Source organism: Thalassophryne amazonica, chromosome 17 (assembly GCF_902500255.1).
Source record: "Thalassophryne amazonica chromosome 17, fThaAma1.1, whole genome shotgun sequence".
Classification (NCBI taxonomy): domain Eukaryota; kingdom Metazoa; phylum Chordata; class Actinopteri; order Batrachoidiformes; family Batrachoididae; genus Thalassophryne; species Thalassophryne amazonica.
In genome coordinates, this window is record NC_047119.1 from 23,693,100 (window position 1) to 23,715,217 (window position 22,118).

Genomic DNA, 22,118 nt, shown 5'->3' on the forward strand with positions numbered 1-22,118 from the left:
TCCTTACTCTGGATGGCATTACCCTGACCTCTAGTAATACTGTGAGAAATCTTGGAGTCATTTTTGATCAGGATATGTCATTCAAGGCGCATATTAAACAAATATGTAGGACTGCCTTTTTGCATTTACGCAATATCTCTAAAATCAGAAAGGTCTTGTCTCAGAGTGATGCTGAAAAACTAATTCATGCATTTATTTCCTCTAGGCTGGACTATTGTAATTCATTATTATCAGGTTGTCCTAAAAGTTCCTTAAAAAGCCTTCAGTTAATTCAAAATGCTGCAGCTAGAGTACTGACGGGGACTAGCAGGAGAGAGCATATCTCACCCGTGTTGGCCTCTCTTCATTGGCTTCCTGTTAATTCTAGAATAGAATTTAAAATTCTTCTTCTTACTTATAAGGTTTTGAATAATCAGGTCCCATCTTATCTTAGGGACCTCGTAGTACCATATTACCCCATTAGAGCGCTTCGCTCTCAGACTGCAGGCTTACTCGTAGTTCCTAGGGTTTGCAAGAGTAGAATGGGAGGCAGAGCCTTCAGCTTTCAGGCTCCTCTCCTGTGGAACCAGCTCCCAATTCAGATCAGGGAGACAGATACCCTCTCTACTTTTAAGATTAGGCTTAAAACTTTCCTTTTTGCTAAGGCTTATAGTTAGGGCTGGATCAGGTGACCCTGGACCATCCCTTGGTTATGCTGCTTTAGACGTAGACTGTGGGGGGGTTCCCATGATGCACTGTTTCTTTCTCTTTTTGCTTTGTATGCATCACTCTGCATTTAATCATTAGTGATCGATCTCTGCCCCCCTCCACAGCATGTCTTTTTCCTGGTTCTCTCCCTCAGCCCCAACCAGTCTCAGCAGAAGACTGCCCCTCCCTGAGCCTGGTTCTGCTGGAGGTTTCTTCCTGTTAAAGGGGAGTTTTTCCTTCCCACTGTAGCCAAGTGCTTGCTCACAGGGGGTCGTTTTGACCGTTGGGGTTTTTCATAATTATTGTATGGCCTTGCCTTACAATATAGAGCGCCTTGGGGCAACTGTCTGTTGTGATCTGGCGCTATATAAAAAAAAAGTTGAAGTTGAAAGTTGATTGATTTTATAATGATAAACCACCTAAAAAACGGAAGCAACAGCTAACCGATAACTTTCAATTTTGTCTCCCATATGCTCTTGGCTACTAACAAGCTGAGTTTTGAGTTTAAACACCGCCAAAGCTTCTCATAGAATCAAAGGTGATCACAAACCCAATCACAGCCAATGAACCAGTGCTTCTGTCTTTGTGTGCCCTGCCCACTGCTGTAGGGAAGTGTCATTTACCTTGACAGCATACAGCTGTTCTTTCTTTGTCTGCAGAGGATTGAGATTTTTTTTTATATACAAGCAGTTCTCTTCTGTTTGCAAAGGTTATAACTGTGTGTCTGTTACAAAACGTTTAACAGGTGGGTGCTGAACTAATTTTAAAAATGCTTTTCGCTGTTCAGCTTTGTTTATTTTGTTTATTGATTTAAAAGTTATCTGACAAAAATTAATCGGAAGATAATTAGTCCGATAATGGTTTTTAAAGTTATCATAAAAGATAATCCGATGCTGAAAACATTATCTTCGATAATTATCTGTTATCGGATTATCGGAAGTGTGCCCACCACTGTGTGTGTATATACAACCCCTGGCAGTAATTATGGAATCACCGGCCTCAGAGGATGTTCATTCAGTTGTTTAATTTTGTAGAAAAAAAGCAGATCACAGACATGACACAAAACTAAAGTCATTTCAAATGGCAACTTTCTGGCTTTAAGAAACATTATAAGAAATCAGGAAAAATAATTGTGGCAGTCAGTAACGGTTACTTTTTTAGACCAAGCAGAGGGAAAAAAATATGGACTCACTCAATTCTGAAAAAGAAATTATGGAATCACCCTGTAAATTTTCATCCCCAAAACTAACACCTGCATCAAATCAAATCTGCTCCTTAGTCTGCATCTAAAAAGGAGTGATCACACCTTGGAGAGCTGTTGCACCAAGTGAACTGACATGAATCATGGCTCCAACATGAGAGATGTCAATTGAAACAAAGGAGAGGATTATCAAACTCTTAAAAGAGAGTAAATCATCACGCAATGTTGCAAAAGATGTTGGTTGTTCACAGTCAGCTGTGTCTAAACTCTGGACCAAATACAAACAACATGGGAAGGATGTTAAAGACAAACATACTGGTAGACCAAGGAAGACATCAAAGCGTCAAGACAGAAAACTTAAAGCAATATGTATCAAAAATCGAAAATGCACAACAAAACAAATGAGGAACGAATGGGAGGAAACTGGAGTCAACGTCTGTGACCGAACTGTAAGAAACCGCCTAAAGGAAATGGGATTTACATAAAGAAAAGCTAAACGAAAGCCATCATTAACACCTAAAGAGAAAAAAACAAGGTTACAATGGGCTAAGGGAAAGCATTCGTGGACTGTGGATGACTGGATGAAAGTCATATTCAGTGATGAATCTCGAATCTGCATTGGGCAAGGTGATGATGCTGGAACTTTTGTTTGGTGCCGTTCCAATGAGATTTATAAAGATGACTGCCTGAAGAGAACATGTAAATTTCCACAGTCATTGATGATATGGGGCTGCATGTCAGGTAAAGGCACTGGGGAGATGGCTGTCATTACATCATCAATAAATGCACAAGTTTACGTTGATATTTTGGACACTTTTCTTATCCCATCAATTGAAAGGATGTTTGGGGATGATGAAATCATTTTTCAAGATGATAATGCATCTTGCCATAGAGCAAAAACTGTGAAAACATTCCTTGCAAAAAAACACATAGGGTCAATGTCATGGCCTGCAAATAGTCCGGATCTTAATTCAATTGAAAATCTTTGGTGGAAGTTGAACAAAATGGTCCATGACAAGGCTCCAACCTGCAAAGCTGATCTGGCAACAGCAATCAGAGAAAGTTGGAGCCAGATTGATGAAGAGTACTGTTTGTCACTCATTAAGTCCATGCCTCAGAGACTGCAAGCTGTTATAAAAGCCAGAGGTGGTGCAACAAAATACTAGTGATGTGTTGGAGCGTTCTTTTGTTTTTCATGATTCAATAAATTTTCCTCAGAATTGAGTGATTCCATATTTTTTTTCCCTCTGCTTGGTCTAAAAAAGTAACCGTTACTGACTGCCACAATTTTTTTTCCTGATTTCTTATAGTGTTTCTTAAAGGCAGAAAGTTGCCATTTGAAATGACTTTAGTTTTGTGTCATGTCTGTGATCTGCTTTTTTTCTACAAAATTAAACAACTGAATGAACATCCTCCGAGGCCGGTGATTCCATAATTTTTGCCAGGGGTTGTATATATATATATATATATGTGTGTGTGTGTGTGTGTGTGTGTGTGTGTGTGTGTGTGTGTATACATAGTAATGGGTTGGTAAAACAGTTGCGTTTTCATTCCTTCTCCTGAGTTTGATAATGTATCCATGAAATTATGTTTATTATAGATGTAACATCTCGTCATAATAATTCTGATACCCTGCATGCATTGACATGCAGTAACACGCAGTGTTTTGGAATAGGTTGTGCAATATTCACAACTAGTTTACAAAATTAATGTGTGCCAGAAGTTTTTAACACTTCAAAATTTCCGTTGCACACTGGCAAGCAGCTGCGCAGCAATTTGCAACAGTTTACAATGAATTCATTGTAATTGCAATTCATTCATTCATCAATACTCATTGGCACAATGAATTTCATGCCAGTGCAGGGATCAAATTCGTGCAAGTGTCGAGGTGGCTTTAGTTTCGTATTTCTTTCTATTTTTACATCTGTTGCTTTTGAATGTATAACACCTTGCTTGCAACTTGTTTGCTGGTTAAAGATCCCCCTAAAAGGGTATGTAAGGAACATTTTACCTCACTATTCTCCTTTGACTAAACAATCTGTGACTGGATGAGAGATCTTTTATTCCAGTAGTCAACACTGACATGAAGTAGCAGTTTATTGAAATCACTTTGGACTCATTGAAGCCTGAGGATATCATTCATATGCAGAGCATTATTTTGCACTGCAGTTCAGGATGACTCTGAGATCATATGGAAAGCTGTCAGCCCCATTAATGTTTGTCACATCATACGCAAAACCTTTTTATACTGGGAACATAAAACAGCGGAGGTCAGAGTTTATTATTGATAATGTGGCTGTAATAATAATAAATGTATGTACTTATATCACACTTAAATGATACATTCAAAGAGCTTCACAAATTGCAGCAAAAGACAATAAAATACCACAAAATAATCAGAAATAATTAAAACAGAAATAATAAATGAGGAAATGCAATTAAAAACCCCAACATTACTGATTTAGACAGTCTAAAAGAGCATTGTCTTCAAGTTAAGTAACCAATTCCAATGTGGAACAGTTAGAAGTCTGTGGGTGCAGGAACTGAATGGACATCACCTGCTGTTTTCTTTCTGACCTTCAGAACCAACAGCAGACTGGCCCCCTGCCATAACAGGGTTTGTGCTGGCACATATGGTTACCCAGCTTAGCCATGTAGTATGGTGAGCATGCATTCACCATTTTATTAGTCAGGAGCAACACTTTAAAATCTGCCCCCAGATGCACAGGCAAACATTTAGCCAACACTGGGGTTATATGAACGAATGTCTGAATTCCTGACCAAGTGGGCCTAGAACAGAACCTTGAGGTACCCCATAATTCACATGAAACATCAGATATAGTGTTATAAAAAATGTTAAAAACCCAGCTATAACCAAGTTGATACAATACAAAGGTCAGTTCTATCAAAACCTACCTCACTTTCATAGTAACAATTTGTATATTGCACACTTTTTGCTTTACCTTAGTGTTTACTTGAGTATATGTATAATGTGGCTTTTATTTTAATTCAATTTAAGCAATCAGAACATTAAATTTAGGACATTAAGATAACTGTGTGGTGGCCAAGAATATTGTTTTATATTCTTTATAACATGCGTTTAAAAAAAAAAAAAAAAGCAAATTTCAAAGCAAATTCAACTTTAATTAAAAAAACAAACAAACTACACATTAAATTTAAATGCATAGCAAAGTGTTATTATTGAAATGGCAGGTGTTCCCAAAACTAAAAACAACAACAAAAAAAAAAATGAATGTTATTGTGCTCTATTGTATGAAAATATAGATCGGCTCAAATACCAGAAATTATATTGCCACATCCATGAACTCACACAACTGCCATAGGGTCACAAATAGTGACCAACTGGCATCTAACATTATTTGCCAGGGGTTATCTATTTGTCCCATTAGTCTGGAAGCATCACTGAGTTCCTCACCAGTGAAGTACCTGTTGGAGCACCATACAGGTACAGCTGGATGGTGCGTTGGCACATTTGTTTTTTTTTTTTTGGATTGCATTGCTAATTACAGACTGACAGAACTAAGGGCCCCTTCACACATAGTTCAAATTTGGTCAGTTTGCGCATAAAGTGCTCATGAATCAGGAATCGTGTGCAAAACGTGAAAAATTATACACTGTAAAAAAAATAGTTGAGAATACTTCAAATTTGCAGGCAATGTTGTGTGGACCGCCAGAAGAGAAGGTACTGCTGGCCCACCACCAGAGGGCGCCCTGCCTGAAGTGCGGGCTTCAGGCACGAGAGGGCGCTGCCGCCACGGACACAGCCAGGGGTGACAGCTGTCACTCATCAACTCATGACAGCTGTCACCCATCTCCACTTCATCAATCCACTCCATAAAAGCCAGACGTCATCTCCACCTCGCTGCCGAGATATCATCTACCTGTGAAGGTAATTGTCTCTGCTGACTTAAACATTGAGTAATAATCTGAACTTCTTTGCAGCCGTATTCCTGTGGCGTTTCCTTATCTGTGGGATTGGCGTAAAGTGTGATCAGCGACGGCTTCGCTTCACACTCCAGCCAGATAAGTGATTTAACAGGAGCTGCACGAGTGTGTGATTAGAGGTGGAGGTGACTTTCCACCTTCTGACTGTTTTTGTTACTGGGTGTGCACACACCCACATCTCACTGTTTGTGCTCCTCGCCAGCAGTACCAGATCCGACAGTCGGGGACGGTGATCACCTGGGAATTTGGGACTTGGCGGCTCCAGTATTCACCAGGTTCAGTGGCGGTGGAAATCGTGTGGTTCCGGCTCTTCTCGGAACAGACGTCTTCTATCCTCGAGCCTGCCCACACATCACCTTTGTGTACTGACTGCTATCAGATTCTGTGATTGTCTGTATAATCGTTGTGCACATTCACAACATTAAATTGTTACCTTTTGGCTCATCTATTGACCGTTCATTTGCGCCCCCTGTTGTGGGTCCGTGTCACTACACTTTCCCCAACAGGCAACAGTCTACACTAAGACTTTTATGTTGTGCCAATGATAAACTATATACTATAACATATATTTCATCATCGGCACAACATAAAAGTCTTAGTGCAGACTGTTGCCTGCAAATTTGAAATATTCTCAATTATTATTTTTTTTTACAGTGTAGCTGCCTCGTACACCTGTTGCTACATCTATTTGCGCACACCAGTGGCTGAAAGACGGAGTGTGCGCTATGCGAGCCCATCGATCCCTCTTGCGGCAGGTGTCGGCCAAATTCCAGGTGACACACACAAACATCTAACACCACTCATGTGGCACTTTGAAAATGTGTGACCATTCACACTATTAACACGACAACAGTCAGCAGACAATCGTTGTGCTGGAAGTGAAATTTGTCTAAGTGCCCCACGAGTGTGACTTTGGTGTGTGCACTAAACTGACAGGAGGTGTGGCCGCCGACAGAAGCAGCTGTGGAGATCTGTCAATCTGGACGTCCCAGCTGGACAACACGTACTGTGTTTGGACAAACATGGACTAACAACTGCCCACTGTCACGCGTGTGTGTCTGCTTGCTGTCATCATGTGGACATAAATGAAAACATATATCACTTGGTGACTGGCTGCAGTGAGCAAGTGTGTGCACAGTGCAGCCCATGGACAGACTGCCCCCAGGTTGAAACAGACCATCAGAGCATAACATGCAGCGGGTGATCTGACTGTCACATCACCCACGTGAGCTCTGTTCCATATGACGTGGTGTCAGTCCTGCAGCGCAGCGTCCACAAGACACGCGTGCAGCCGGTTGGATGCACCGGACCAGTAGATGTGGACATGAGAAGAGTGAACTGCTTCATCATTCATGTAATTTCAGGACTGTATGTCTGTGACCATGGGTCATCTACAGAGGAACAGACAGATCATATTTGTATGGCTCGCTTGATAAGAGGGATTCAATAAAATGCGGTGTCTATGTCCTTCCTGATATTAGGCAGTTTCCCGCAGCTTTTACAGGATAGCGATTGTAGTTCAGTGGTAACATTTCTGACTGGTAATCAGAGCTTTTGGTGTGGGTTTGATTACCGTGGGTGGCATGTAATTTTTATTTTTTTTAATTTTCACAGCAGCTGCGCGATGCGTAACCACATTGCGCAGCTGCTGTGAAAACCCACTGTGTTCCTGCGTGCACAAAACCATCGCAGCATGTATTTTAATTTTTTTTTTTCTTCACAGCAGCTGCGTGATGTGTAACAACATCTTGCAGCTGGTGGCACTGTGTTCCTGGGTGCATGAACCGTCGCATCGGCATTGTGCATGCCTGCCCGTCAGCGCGATTTTTCATGGTCGCTCATACAAGCTGCTCCGACGGGTGTTGCCCTGAGTTGTACGTATTCACACTATATGTGAAGCGGCCCTAATTACTGAAGTTTGTTGGATTTCAACTAAGTAAACCATCATTTATTTCTTTAAAAGAAATTTCACTTGCTGTACATCAGAGATAAATAATTTTCCACTGGCAAGTTAGAGGATTTTTCTTTTTTTCATCATTCAAAAGGTGGTGCATTTTGTTAAACAGCTTGGTAACGCTGTGGGGTTTTCCTTTGAGTTCTGTCCACAGTGCGTGAGGGAGGGAAAAAAACACCTCTCATTGATATTAGCTTGTTAATTAGCCATTTATATGCCTCATTAGTAAGGCTAGAATATTTGCTGTATTTATTTAATATATCCTGTGCACCTGTGGGTGGTAAAATGTTTCGCTTCTTCAAAAATACACGTTGAACATTATTAGGTTGCATTCTTCTTTGAAGATGCAGTTGTGAATGATGATTAATTTATTTATTCTTTTTAATCTCAATGTCTCCCGATCTTCTCAGTGTCTTCTACCTGTTAAATGGCATCCTGCATTGACATAGACATTGACTACATAGGATCGTAATGTGGAACATCAGTGGGTTGCTGGGGTGTACAGTAGATGAATATGTGTTCCAGCAGGTGTCAGGTGAACTCCTGTTTGAGTGCGATCCTGCATAGAAATGAATGCTGACTATACAAGGACTACTTGAAACTAGGGAGGTAAATTTGAGGCGTCGCAACACATCTTAGGTAGGATGTTGGGTGACTCCTGAATGCCTCATATCTGGAAGACTGAGACCCTGCAATGACCTACACAACAATGACCTCACATTGTGGAGCAGCAATTCATCTTGAAGATAAATTGGAATTCCAGCTGGTTGAGACTGGGCTCCACCACCTAAGTGACTAAATTTTTACATCACCGTACACACTAAATCTACACAGTCTGTTTCTGTGGTATGCTGATCTACACCTCACTGTTGGGTATTCTATTTTTCCACCATACAAGGAGTTATATTTGGCTGTCTCTGTTGCAACATTCCTGTTATTGCATGTTCTGTCCATGTTGTGTTGTGTTTTCATAGTATAGCCATAACAGATGGTCACCTTAGTGAATCTGGTCTGCTTGAAGTTTCTTCCTGAGTAATCAGAAATGATTGGGGAGTCCCCCCTTTCTGTTCTTACCACTTTTGCCAGTGTCCTTGTTCATGGGTTTGTTAAGGTCTAGATTCTAGACTTTACTGGTATATAGCAGTCTGAGGTGACTTTTGATTTGGACCTATACATAAATTGTTTTAGCAACACAAATCTCTTGAGTGAACCATGGGTTTGATTATGAGCCTCATACCATCAATCAGAAACTATCTGGAACCATTAGATTTCCAAATTGTTGTTCACCAATCAACGCTGAGCCCATGTCAGCTTTCATGCAAGCCACATTTTATCAACAACAGATTTCATAACGCAAAAATTGCTTTAAAATGTCCTGCCTCCTTGACTTATTTGCATCAGCCCTAAAATATAATCATTCAAATTTGTTGCCAAGTTTCTTGAAGATCAGTGCTTTAATGTTTTGGGTATATTTAACAGACAGAAATTCTGAACAAAAATGTTGGATAAGATAAATTGATTTTGTATTCCATGACCGTATTCTATTCATCAATGTCATTTGTGAAAGTCTTTTGGAAAGCACGTATGCTTTTTTTCTGCAATACAGTTAAAAAGCAGTATATTTTAATATTCTTCATAAAGTGACCTGCAGGTACAATTAACAGTAACTGGAAGACTTCCAGTCATTCCATTCATTTTAAAGCCTACTTGGGTTGCTCATTGTCACTAATACACACACAGACATGCACAAATGTAACGTGCATTCTGTACATCGCACATGCATGTGCACCCGTGCCCGCACTGTTAATGATGCAAAGATGAAACAACATTTTCAGATGTGTCTGGGCTGGAAACAGGAAACCTCTGCAGGAGTCGATAAATTCTGGCAGAGTGTCGGTGAAGTACGCTGTGAAAAGTGAAACACAATGTGTTACTTACAGAAAGTTGCACAGATATAAATATTTTAAGGCTACTAAGGTGATGATTTCTGCCACGCCGGAAGCAATAACACAAAATATTTATGTACAAGAGACCTGCTTTGTGCAACTTGCCAAAAAAAAGAAGATGGAAAAAGGGTGGATGAAGGGCTTAATGTTGGACCATTATTCTTGTGCAATAGCGCAAGTCGGGTGTGTGTAAGTAACTTTGCTCAACCCTAAGGGAGAGAGAGCGTGATAACGTCACAGAATGGGGCCTTGTCCCCTCAGTGCTTGTAGTCTAACCAGGCATGAGACATTAGCCCTGACTGCTACCCACCCATAGTCACGGTCACCACAAGTTAAGTGACCAATTCCAATGCATCACTCGGGGCAAATAACCATTCACAGCACTGGAGACCTGAACATATGTGATGTGCTCTTGAACAAGTTCCAGGCATATGGTTGGCCATGTGAACGCTAATCCTTAGTGGCAAGGTCGTGTGAACTTGTGGAAGTTTGTGTTTAAGAGGTACCAACCCACCACCGCATCCTTTAGAGATAAAATAACTCAGTAGATAAGTAGAAAAACACTGAATAGAAGGAAAGTCCTGCTCAACTTTGCATATTATTTCACTTAACAATTGGGGTAATTGATTATACATACATACATTCATCTTCAACCACTTATCCGGGATCGGGTCGCGAGGGATCCCAAACTTATCTTTCCCGGGCCACATTAACCACCTCTGACTGGGGGATACCAAGGTATTCCCAGGCCAGTGTGGAGATATTCACTTCATCTAGTCTGAGGTCTTCCTAGATGGACATGCCTGGAAAACATCCCTAGGGAGGCGCCCAGGGGGCATCCTTACCACACCAGCTGGCTCCTTTCAACGCGAAGGAGCAGTGGCTCTAGTCAGAGCTCCCCACGCATGACAGCGCTTCACACCCTATCTCTAAGAGAGACACCAGCCACCCTCCTTAGGAAACCCATTTCGGCCACTTGTACCCATGATTGAGTTCTTTCAGTCATGACACAACTCTCATAACCATAGCTAACCAATTATTGCTGTACAAATTATCTCCCACTTTAACTCCAAACATTAAAGCTCAGGCATTTTCACCTCTGCCAAGGAGGTGGTGTTTGCACTGACATTTCTTTTTGTTTCTGTTATCAGAATAACTCCAAAAATAATGAGCAGATAAACAATTTAATTTTTATTCATCCAGGTCGGTCCCACTGAGATTGAGATCTCTTTTGCAAGGGAGACCTGGACAATTATCACTGAAACCAAGTGCATTAACCACTTGGCCCACCACCCCTGCAGACCTGGACAATTATAAAGTTTCCAGTTCGTCCAACCTGCATGTCTTTAAATGTGGAAGGAAACCAGAGCACCAGGAAGAAACCCACGCAAACACAGGGAGAACATGCAAATTCCACACAGGAAGGCCACAGGTGGGAATCGAACCCATGTCATTATTGCTGTGGGGCAACAGTGCTAACCACTAATCCACCGTGCTGCCGTAATAATAATGTTCCGGTTTTGGAGATAATATAGAATATATTCTGGAACTGAGTTGCCACATTTAATTGAAAAAGTTGATGGATGATGTTGAAAAAATAATACCCTAAAAAAGGAGAGATTTTATTTTGAATTTGATCTGAAACATATTTTGTAACCAAGATCCAGAAGATGCTTTAAGCAATATGTGGCCTTGGCTGAGGTATGTTCTAGTTTTTCATGTATTTGCTGATTGATATTCACTCAGTTGTGGGCAGAGTCACTTATCACGGCTGTGACATTTATGTCTCTGAGTCCTTTAGCCTGTGACATTGACAAAGAACTTATGGAATCATGAAATCCCTGGCAAGAGTGTTAGGATACACTGATACCAAGTCTTAAGGTTCCTGGTGCTTCCTGTCTGAGTGTGTGGTTGTAACACTGACGACCAGATGACTTTGATGCTGTCTCTTCTGATAATCTTTTGGTATTACTGCAATTACATTGTGTCCAAAGGGCAGGTACTTTCGAGTCTACTGGACTAGAGGTTAGAAAGGTGGGTTGTGACCAGAGGACCCTGAGTTTGATTTCCCATCATCATCCGCCATGTTCCTTCTGGTGTGCAGTTGTACACATTGCACAACAGTGAGCTAAACTCAGTGTGTGACTGTGTGTGTGTGTGAATGAGTGAATATGAGGCATCATTAACCAGCTCTTTCAGCATCTTCTTCAGATGGATAAGTGCAATCAAAATGTACTTTATCTGGAGATGATCCAACACTCAGGCCCACAGCGTTGAGGACCATATCAACTGGAAAAGGCCAAAGTGATGCCCACGGTAGATAGATGGCTATTTTTGAGAGGTGAGGATGGGCCAGTTGTCTGCCTTGGTGGTTGGTAGCCAGGATCTGAGGCGGTTCTGTGGTGTGCTTGATGTGATCCAAGCACAAACATGACATGGCCTATAAGTTCTTACTGGGGTCCTATAGGCAACCTATTGGTTCTGATGGAAATGCTATAGGCTGATCTTCAGGCCATTATAGAGCTTCAATAGGGTGTCCTATAGGTATGTGTAGTTATCCTATAGGATCTATATAATGCTATAGGTCTCTATAGGCCACATGTCTATAGGTGTTCTATTGGAACCTTTGTGCCCTCTATATACTCCTACAGAGATTTTCGTAAGGGAGGATGTGAAAATTAGAAATGGAATGATACGGTGGCTCCACGATATGATACATATGACGATACACCTATCACGATTCAATAATATCACAAAACATATTAATTATGCAATTATGTAATCTGTGGTGAATGTTTAAAGAAACATTATTCAGAAGTATAAATTGTAACATTGAAGTAATCTGTTTGTGGTTTGTATATTTTATAAATCATTTTTTAATTCTTCTGCAAGAGGTCATTAATTTCTTACACAAATTTTGTGACTTTTCATGATACCATGATACTCATTAAAAAAAGATACAATTCAGTACATTGTGCACTATATGATGATCATATGTGATGTATTTTCCACCCCAACAAAAAAATGCAGGCTGGAATAAGAAATAAATTATGACTACAGCGATTAAGCAATCATTAAATGATATTATTTGGCTCAGACAGACCATAACATGTTTCTACATATTCTGTAGGAACAAACTGGACCATGGACACTGCATGTAAGTTGTGATGCTTTTTGTTTTTGTGGTACTTGATGCCAGTTCTGAGCCGGTATCAAGGCATAGGCACTGTATACTAGCAGACTCTAGGTCCAGACCAGTCAGAGAATAGAAGTGGTGATGGTGAGAAACCAAAGATGGTAACACAGAATTCGAGTCTTGTTCTTCTGGGGCTACTCGTCTCATCTACATATTTCCCAATAAGACAAAGTGACACACTCCTGTGCTTGTGAGGAAATGTCTCTTTTTAATAAATAACTTTGTAAAGTTTTAAATATTTTTAGTACTTTCACCATCGGACATGTTTGGCAGCAGTTCTGAAGTCATGAGATGCTCTTGGATCCAGGAAGAGTTGATAAATGTTTGAGGCAGATTCCTACTTGAGTTGAAAATCTTTTATCTTTCCTCTCCTTTAATCTCACCCTGTTATTTTGGGACCTGGCCCTGTGATATCCCAAAGATCTACACACATACTGCACAAAAACCATTCAATGGTCAAATCCCATCATGCACCGGATGGGAGTGGAGGTTGCTGCTCTTTCAGAGTGCACCTTCCAGATGCTTTATTCAACAGGTACAGTACACATTAATAAACATTGCTGTAACTGTGCCAGAATTTGCTAAAATGCTGTTTTTCATCAGCGGTCTGCAGACAGATGTTACTCAATGTAAGAAGAATATGAAATTAAACAGTTTAAAACAACATTAAAACAAAAAACGTACTAATTAATCACTAGGGATTATTTAAAATGTGCAGCTCAGAAGCACATAATGGAGAAAGCAAGAAGCTGAACACGCTGAACAAGAAGCATCACTCAGCGAGTGCAACACCTGGGCGTTACATATTTGACAACGATTTATGAAAATGAATTCTGTGATTCAGTGATACCATAATATATGGATCTGCATGGCCTCGACATTTCATCACTTCTGTCCAAAAGTGAAGTACTTCATCCTCGTCAAACACACATCCCATCCACTTCTTTAATCTATTGGCTCCAACCTCTTTGATTTAAGCAGTTATGCCCTTGAGTTTGACCTTACATGTGAATGCATGGTCAAAGGTCACATGACTTCATATTAGTGTTCATATATTGATATATGACTTCATGTTAGTGTTTAATAATAACTGTAGGATAGAATCTTTGGCTAATTCCTTGAACTGCCCATTCTACTGTCAAGACCTCATTTACTGGATACCATTGTGGGAGCGACCCCACCTTGAGTGAGACACCAGTCTATTACAGGTTGCTTCTCCAGCCAAGGCTGGTACCCATTTCCGCCTGGGTGGACTGGGACAGTCCATTTAAAGCATGTTGTCCAAAGACACAGTCCAGTAGCTTGAATGGGAATCCAGCTCGGGTGTCCCCAAAAAATATGCAACATTTTATCAGCAAAGAAAATAGTCTTTCTATACCAATGTCAATATTGGCCCTGCATTTTGTCAGTCTAGCATAAAGTCGCTGCACCTGTTTGACACTCTTGGTCTGGTGCCAAAACTCAATAATTTTTGTTTGCTGTAGTTTCCCGAGTCTTGCTTGGCATCAACATAAACTTCAGGGTCTCTGCAAGTAAAAAAGAAACATATGTGATTAAGTTTGTAGCATTTAAGGGTCAAACTGAATGTTTTAAATGTTGTATTTTTTTGGGAAACCCTATATATATCAAGAGCCCATCTCCTATCCCATTAGCAGCAGACCAAAAATTTGACTTTGGCCAGTGATCTTCACTTCTCATTTTTCTCAAAATCACATAGTCATTGGATGACTACTATAAAAACTGAGTTTTTTTGATCAACCTGGGTCAGAACAAAGGGCATACACACACAGGACTGAAAACAACACCCCTGTTGTGCAGTGCCCTTGTTTGCAGGAGCAAAAAGAATTTCCAATGAACAATCAGTTGTTGAGGTTAAATACCGTGATCTTTCTCCTATATCAGTTATACATAAGGTGAAATATCTTTTTTTCTCCTTGTTATTGATGGACGTTTCAGTTCTCAGGCATCAATCCTTGGAGATCTTTGGAGGCTTTGGAGATGTTTTTCTTCACATTACAGTGGCCACAGTAATTTAATATGACTTGAAAGTTACTTAAACTGTTATAGGCGAACTGTAGGTTGATCCAAGTTAAAAAAAAAAAAAGAGGTTTTGCAAAAGTAACAGAAATACCAAAGGGTTTGATTTCAGGGAGGTTTGGATGGTTTCAGGTACCCTGATGAAAAAACCCATAGGTAATTCCATAGGCATGGCCTATAGGTTACTAGCCTATATAATTCCCACAGGCAAGCCCACAGTGCAGACTATAGGATATAAGCACCCAGTTGCGCATAAGTACCTATAGGCAACTGGGACGGTTCGCCTGTAGGCCACTATCGGCGATCCTATTGAACAGCTATTGGAACCTATAGGACCTATAGAAACCTATTGAACCTTTCCGTAAAAGGTAATGTAGCTTTGCAACATCATGTGTTTTCATTTTATCTCTATAACATTCATACCTACCTTATGACATCACAAGGTTCTCTAATATCAACATCAATATCAACAGGTTACCTGGCATCAGTACTGGGATTTCTACCGTACTGTCTGGATCCAAACTGGCACCAACACTTCCACATGGTGGTGATTTGATTTGTGCACACAGGCTGTGTGATTGCTGTCCTTCGTTGGGGGCGGCAGTAAAAGTAGATGGTCGATGTGACTCCTCCATAACTCCCGTTCCTTACTATTTGCCCGTCGTGTGATCTCAGATCTTAGAAATAACACTATAACAGTAATTACAAGAGCATGGGACCTGTCCGGACAGAGATCTTACCCTGCAGGGTCTGTAATTGTTTTCCTTCTGTGCTTGACTAAGTCATCAAGGAAGGCAAATTATTACTATTTCTGGTTATGAAAAATCATTCCTCAAAACGCCACAGCGCAAATTAACAGGCAAACTTCTTCTCCACATGGCTGTAACTCTGCATGCGGCAGCTCTTGTACTCATGTCCGTTTTTAGATTTGTTCCTGACGCTAATTAAATTGCTGCAATCGATAATAATATTTCCTGTTTGTGGGCTTTGTATTTGTCTCTTTCGTACCTGAGGTAGCTGGAAGCAAATGAATGTGTCTGCACATGGATAAAATGTCTGTGGTTTTGAAAATTAAAATTCATACTACTAGCCATCCATTGGAGTGTATGCTATCCTAGAAGAGGAAAATGTGTGGACAATCTGGGGACGGTGCCAGCTAAGGATGAAACAGGAACTACGGTGACTGTTTGTGGAGAACTAGGGCATCCAGTTTCTTAAGCTTAAACTAAATGCCAATAAATTCTGACCTATGACTTTTCTCTTGTGTTAAGAACTCAGTTGGCAACTAAGATAAGCCTGAATCAGACAGCTTTCCAAAATAACGAGAACTACAGTGTACCGCCATTATTCATCCAGTGCACCCCAATTAATTTCTTCAGCTGAGGATTGTAATACTCTGCTTTTAATGATGTCCAGGTCACCATGCACCTTGCACGAAAGCACATGGTATTGATGAATATAACTCATAATTTCAGTTTTCAGTAATGTTGGGTAAAAACTTCAGCTAAATTTCTGTATTGTACATCAAGTCCAGAGTAGTTTTCAGAGCTTCCAAGCCACTAAGTATGTGTGTTTTTTGTTTGACCTACAGGAGAGGAGGCATTAACAATGTACATGGCAAAAAATAAGATGGACAGGAAGCTTGCCAATGCTACACAAAATGTGGAAGCCCTTCATCAGTTGGCCTCTTCCTACTTCATCGACCGTGACGGCACAATGAGGAAGCTTCACGAGATCCAGATTTCCACTAATGCCATCAAGGTTGGTGCATATCGTGAAAATACACATGTAAAGGCAAATACTCATTGATTTTTAGGCTGTGGCTCTGGTGATGGGGCCGTCGCTGTAGACAGGGAGCTGTGGTGACAGGACTGCTGTCAATACCACTCAAGTGTGTGATTCCGCAGTTAATGTTCTAATCTGAACTCCAAATCAAACGTCTCTCAAAATCGAAACATTTTGTTTCAAGCGGAAAAAGCAAACACATTTGCATCAAACACATAAAAAAATTATGCTTCCTTAACATTAGAAAATGTTGTTTTTCAAATATGGCCATTGGGCATTGCAAAGACTTTGCGTCCGTCCATCCGTCTGTCTGTCTGTCTGTGCTCAGCATAAGTCCAAGTTTTTAAATTCACAGGGAATATTCTTGGAACACAGACCTTGGACAAGTTCAAAGATGGTTAACTTTGACCTATCTTAAGAGGAATTTTAAGAGGTTAAAAAGTCACATTCTGCTTCATTTTGTTCAGTTCTTTTGAGGGGTGGGGGTGACAGCCAATCACAATAGAGCAGCACTGTGATGTCACAGGGTCTAGTTTTGCTGCAAACTCCGTTTTGTTTGCATGTAAATATAACCTCTTTGTCATATATTATGTAAAAGCTTGTGAGGATAAACACTTATAAAACTGAAAACACTGTTTTTGGAACCTGATAACACCACTGAAGTGATTTACAAGACATTTCACGGATGTTAGCATGGTGACACAGGCTGGTCTAGCTAGCTGCAAACTCCAGTTTGTTTGCATGTAAATATAACCTCTTTGTCATATATTATGTAAAAGCTTGCGAGAATAAACACTAATAAAACTGAAAACACTGTTTTTGGAATGTGATAACACCACTGAAGTGATGTACAAGACATTTCACGGATGTTAGCATGGTGACATCACAGGTTGGTCTAGCTAGCTGCAAACTCTGTTTTGTTTGCATGTAAATATAACCTCTTTGTCAATATTATGTAAAAGCTAGCGAGAATAAAACTTAACTAGAAGCACTCAGAGAGTGCAAACCTCTGCCAAGGCCATGGGGTCACTGACACCATAATATCTACACACCGTGGAATCATTAAACCTAAAAAAGTCTAACAATGATGATTGCTAGTAAAAAAAAGTTTTATCTGCTGTGACTGGATAGCATGTATCCTTAGCGCTTGGCATCACAGTTTATTGGAACTTGCACCTTTCCCAGAAGCTACTGTCATCTGAGCACTGATATTGATATTGCATGTGCTTATAGACAAAAACAAATAAGAGACAAAATTCAATTTATTATTCAACTAAACTGCAAATATATGAATTTTTTAACATTTATGAAGCACTGCTCTAAATAAATAACAGTAAATTCTGAAATAGAACTATTTTTTAAGTGTTGCATGTGCTACACAAGGCCATAGGGTCACTGACCCTAAAGAGATTCCCTCCTTGGCACGGTGATCTATTCAACAATTCAGTGTTACAACCAAAACTATGATACATACACTTTTCTTTCCTTTATATTTGACATCCTTGACCATCAAAAACATACCACTAGAACTTGGAATCACTTTTATGTCTTTATTAATTCAAAGGTTATTGTATAAAAACTATTTTTCGGTAATGGCGGTTTTCTTCTGGATCTAGCTCCATAACATTTGAAGCTGCATCAAATCTGATGACACCTTACTGAATCAGTACAGATTCAGCTACAATTTGGTGTTAGTTGTGCATCCCTAGCTTCATTTGTCACCTCACACTGACACATTTTCTATTTTCCCTATGTAAGTCCCTTCGGTTGCTCCCTTGTTTGCACTCAGGGTCACCACAGCAAATCCAAGGTGGATCTGCATGTTGATTTGGCACAGGTTTTACGCCGGATGCCCTTCCTGACGCAACTCCACATTACATGGAGAAATGTGGCAGGGGTGGGATTTGAACCCAGAACCTTCCAAACTGAAACCAAGCGCATTAACCACTTGGCCCCACCCCTGCTATTTTCTATTTTCCCCTATATTTTTGCATATTCTGGATCACCAGTTCCGGAATCCGGATCCAATCATCACCAAACTTTGTTGTTTGATAGAACATTTGACTATGTTACACCCTAATTTTTTTCAAGCCTTTCTGCCTTGTTTTTGTGGAGTTAGAAACTAGAATGTCAAAATTCCCCCTATCCCATAATGGTGAAGAATTCTTTAAAAAATTGCTGGATCTGGATCGTGAGCCAGATCACCACTAAAATTTAATCACTTGTTCCTCTTGTCATTTCCAACAACTCCACAAAATTTCATCAAAATCTGTTTAAAACCTTTTGAGTTATCCTGCTGACAAACAGACAGACAAACAAACAAACAAACTCGATCGAAAACATAACCTCCTTGGCGGAGGTAATAAATAACAGTAAATTCTGTTATAGAGCTATTTTTTTAAGTGTTGCATGTGCTACACAAGGCCATAGGGTCACTGACCCTAAAGAGATTCCCTCCTTGGCACAGTGATCTATTCAACAATTCAGTGTTACAACCAAAACTATGATACATACACTTTTCTTTCCTTTATATTAGCAACAGATAATTAATTAATAATTAATAATTAATTATAAACAGATAGAAAAACGAACAAACTCGACCGAAAACATAACCTCCTTGGCGGAGGTAATAAACACTTTTGGAACCTGATAACACCACTGAAGTGATTTACAAGACATTTCACAGATTTTAGCATGGTGACATCACAGGCTGGTCTAGCTAGCTGCAAACTCTGTTTTGTTTGCGTGTAAATATAGCCTCTTTGTCAGTATTATGTAAAAGATAGAGAGAATAAACACTAATAAAACTGAAAACACTGTTTTTGTAACCTGATAACACAGCTGGAAGGATTTACAAGACATTTTGCAGACTTCAGCGTGCATGCTGACTTCTGCTAAAAGCTAACTTCTGCTCTTGTATGCACATATGTATGTAAATATTGTTTTTGATTGATTGATAGACAGGGTTTATTGAATGTGTACAAATTGTACAATAGGATCTTAATAATGAATGTAAATAACAAATGTAAAATTTTATGTATTTGCACACTAGTGCAAATTATAAAGAACACAATGCTCGTCCAGCTGAGGGTATTTTAGCTTTGCATTAATTTTTTCTTCTAACAGTTGTGGGGAAAGTGTAGGAACACGGACCCACAACAGGGGGCGCAAATGAACGGACAATGGAGTAAGCCAAAATAACAACGCTTTACTGTTGTGAATGTGCACAACGAATACAACCAATTACAGAAATGGACAACAGTCAATTCACAAAAAGTGTCGTGTGGGCAGGCTCGAAGATAGGAGACGCCTCTCCAAGGTAAGACCGGAACCACACGGCTTCCTCCGCCACAGGACCCCGGGAATACTGGAGCCGCCAAGTCCCGAACTCCCAGGTGGCCACTGCCTCCGCGTGTCGGACCTGGTACTGCTGGCGAGGAACAAAGAACAGTTAGATGGGGGCGCGTTTGCACCCAGAACTCCGAACGGCAGGAAAGGTACCTCCACCTCTCGTTGAAACAGTAATCCAATAAACTAGCTCAGTCAAACAATATGTACTCTGTTTGCTTCGATATGTTACCTCTCCAGTAGAAACGATATCTCGGCGATGAGGTGGAGATGCCGTCCTGCTGATATACCCCATTGATGATTGCCGTCAGCTGTCTCAGGTGATGGGTGACAGCTGTTACCGAGGCTGCTCCTGTGGGGCAGCGGCGCCCTCTGGTGCCTGGAGCCCGCACTCCAGGCAGGGCTCCCTCTGGTGGTGGTGGGCCAGCAGTACCTCCTCTTCAGCGGCCGACACAACAGGACCCCCCCCTCAACGGGCGCCTCCTGGCGCCCGACCGGGCTTGTCCGGGTGGCGACGGTAGAAGTCGGCCAGGAGGCCCGGGTCCAGGATGAAGCTCTTCTTCACCCAGGAGCGTTCTTCGGGACCATACCCCTCCCAGTCCACCAGATATTGAAAGCCCCGGCCCATCCGTCGGACGTCCAACAACCGGCGCACTGTCCAAGCCGGCTCGCCATCGACAATCCGGGCAGGAGGTGGTGCCGGACCGGGTGTACAGAGGGGCGAGGTGTGATGGGGCTTGAGCTTCGACACATGAAATACTGGATGGATCCGCAGTGAGGCTGGAAGCTGAAGCCTCACTGCGGCGGGATTGATGACCTTGAGGATTTTAAAACGGTCCTATGTACCTGTCCTGTAGTTTTGGGGAGGCCACTTGTAGCGGGATGTCCTTTGTGGACAACCACACTTCCTGCCCGGGGCGATACGCAGGGGCCGGGGTCCGCCGCCGGTCTGCATGGGTCTTCGCCCTCATCCGGGCCTTCAACAAAGCAGAACGGGCGGCACGCCACACCCGACGGCACTTCCGCAGGTGGGCCTGGACCGAGGGCACACCGACCTCTCCCTCAACCACCGGAACAACGGGGGCTGATACCCCAAACACACCTCAAAGGGGGAGAGGCCGGTGGCTGATGACACTTGACTGTTGTGGGCGTACTCGATCCAGGCCAGATGAGTACTCCAGGCCGCCGGGGTGCGTGGCTGTCACACCAACGCAGTGTTTGCTCCATCTCTTGATTGGCCCGCTCTGCTTGCCCGTTGGTCTGGGGGTGATACCCGGACGAGAGACTGACCGTGGCCCCCAGTTCGCGGCAAAAGCTCCTCCAGACATGCGAGGAGAACTGGGGACCGCGATCGGAGACGATGTCTGATGGTATCCCATGCAGGCGGACGACATGGTGGACCAGGAGGCCCGCTGTCTCCTGGGCCGTTGGGAGCTTCGGGAGGGCCACGAAGTGGGCCGCCTTGGAGAATCGGTCCACTATCGTGAGGATCACGGTGTTTCCCTGGGACGGCGGGAGGCCCGTGACAAAATCCAGGCCGATGGGGGACCAGGGGCGATGAGGCACGGGCAGCGGCTTGTAGCAGTCCCGGAGCCTTGCGATGGTCGGCCTTGCCCCTGGCGCAGGTGGTACAGGCCTGGATATAGTCCCGGACGTCGGCCTCCAGGGACGCCCACCAGAAGCGCTGCCGGACAACTGCCACGGTTCTTCGCACCCCTGGATGACAGGAGAGCTTAGAGCCGTGACAGAAGTCCAGGACTGCAGCCCTTGCCTCTGGTGGGACGTACAGTCTGTTCTTTGGTCCAGTCCCGGGGTCCGGGCTTCGTGCCAGGGCCTCCCGGATGGTTCTCTCTACGTCCCAGGTGAGGGTGGCCACGATAGTGGACTCCGGGATGATGGGTTCCGGTGGATCCGACAACTCCGCTTTGACCTCGTCTTCGTGTACCCGGGACAAGGCATCCGATTTCTGGTTCTTGGTCCCGGGCCGGTAGGTGATGC

At 42.1% G+C, this 22,118-nt stretch overlaps 1 protein-coding gene across 1 annotated transcript in view; it reads left to right on the forward strand.

Moving 5' to 3' along the window:
- brinp1 (bone morphogenetic protein/retinoic acid inducible neural-specific 1) overlaps nt 1–22,118 on the forward strand; it is a 424,567-nt gene that overhangs the window by 227,343 nt on the left and 175,106 nt on the right. Inside the window, exon 4 of the mRNA XM_034193082.1 lies at nt 16,579–16,748. Coding sequence (XP_034048973.1) covers nt 16,579–16,748 — 170 coding nt within the window. The remainder of the gene's footprint in view (nt 1–16,578; nt 16,749–22,118) is intronic.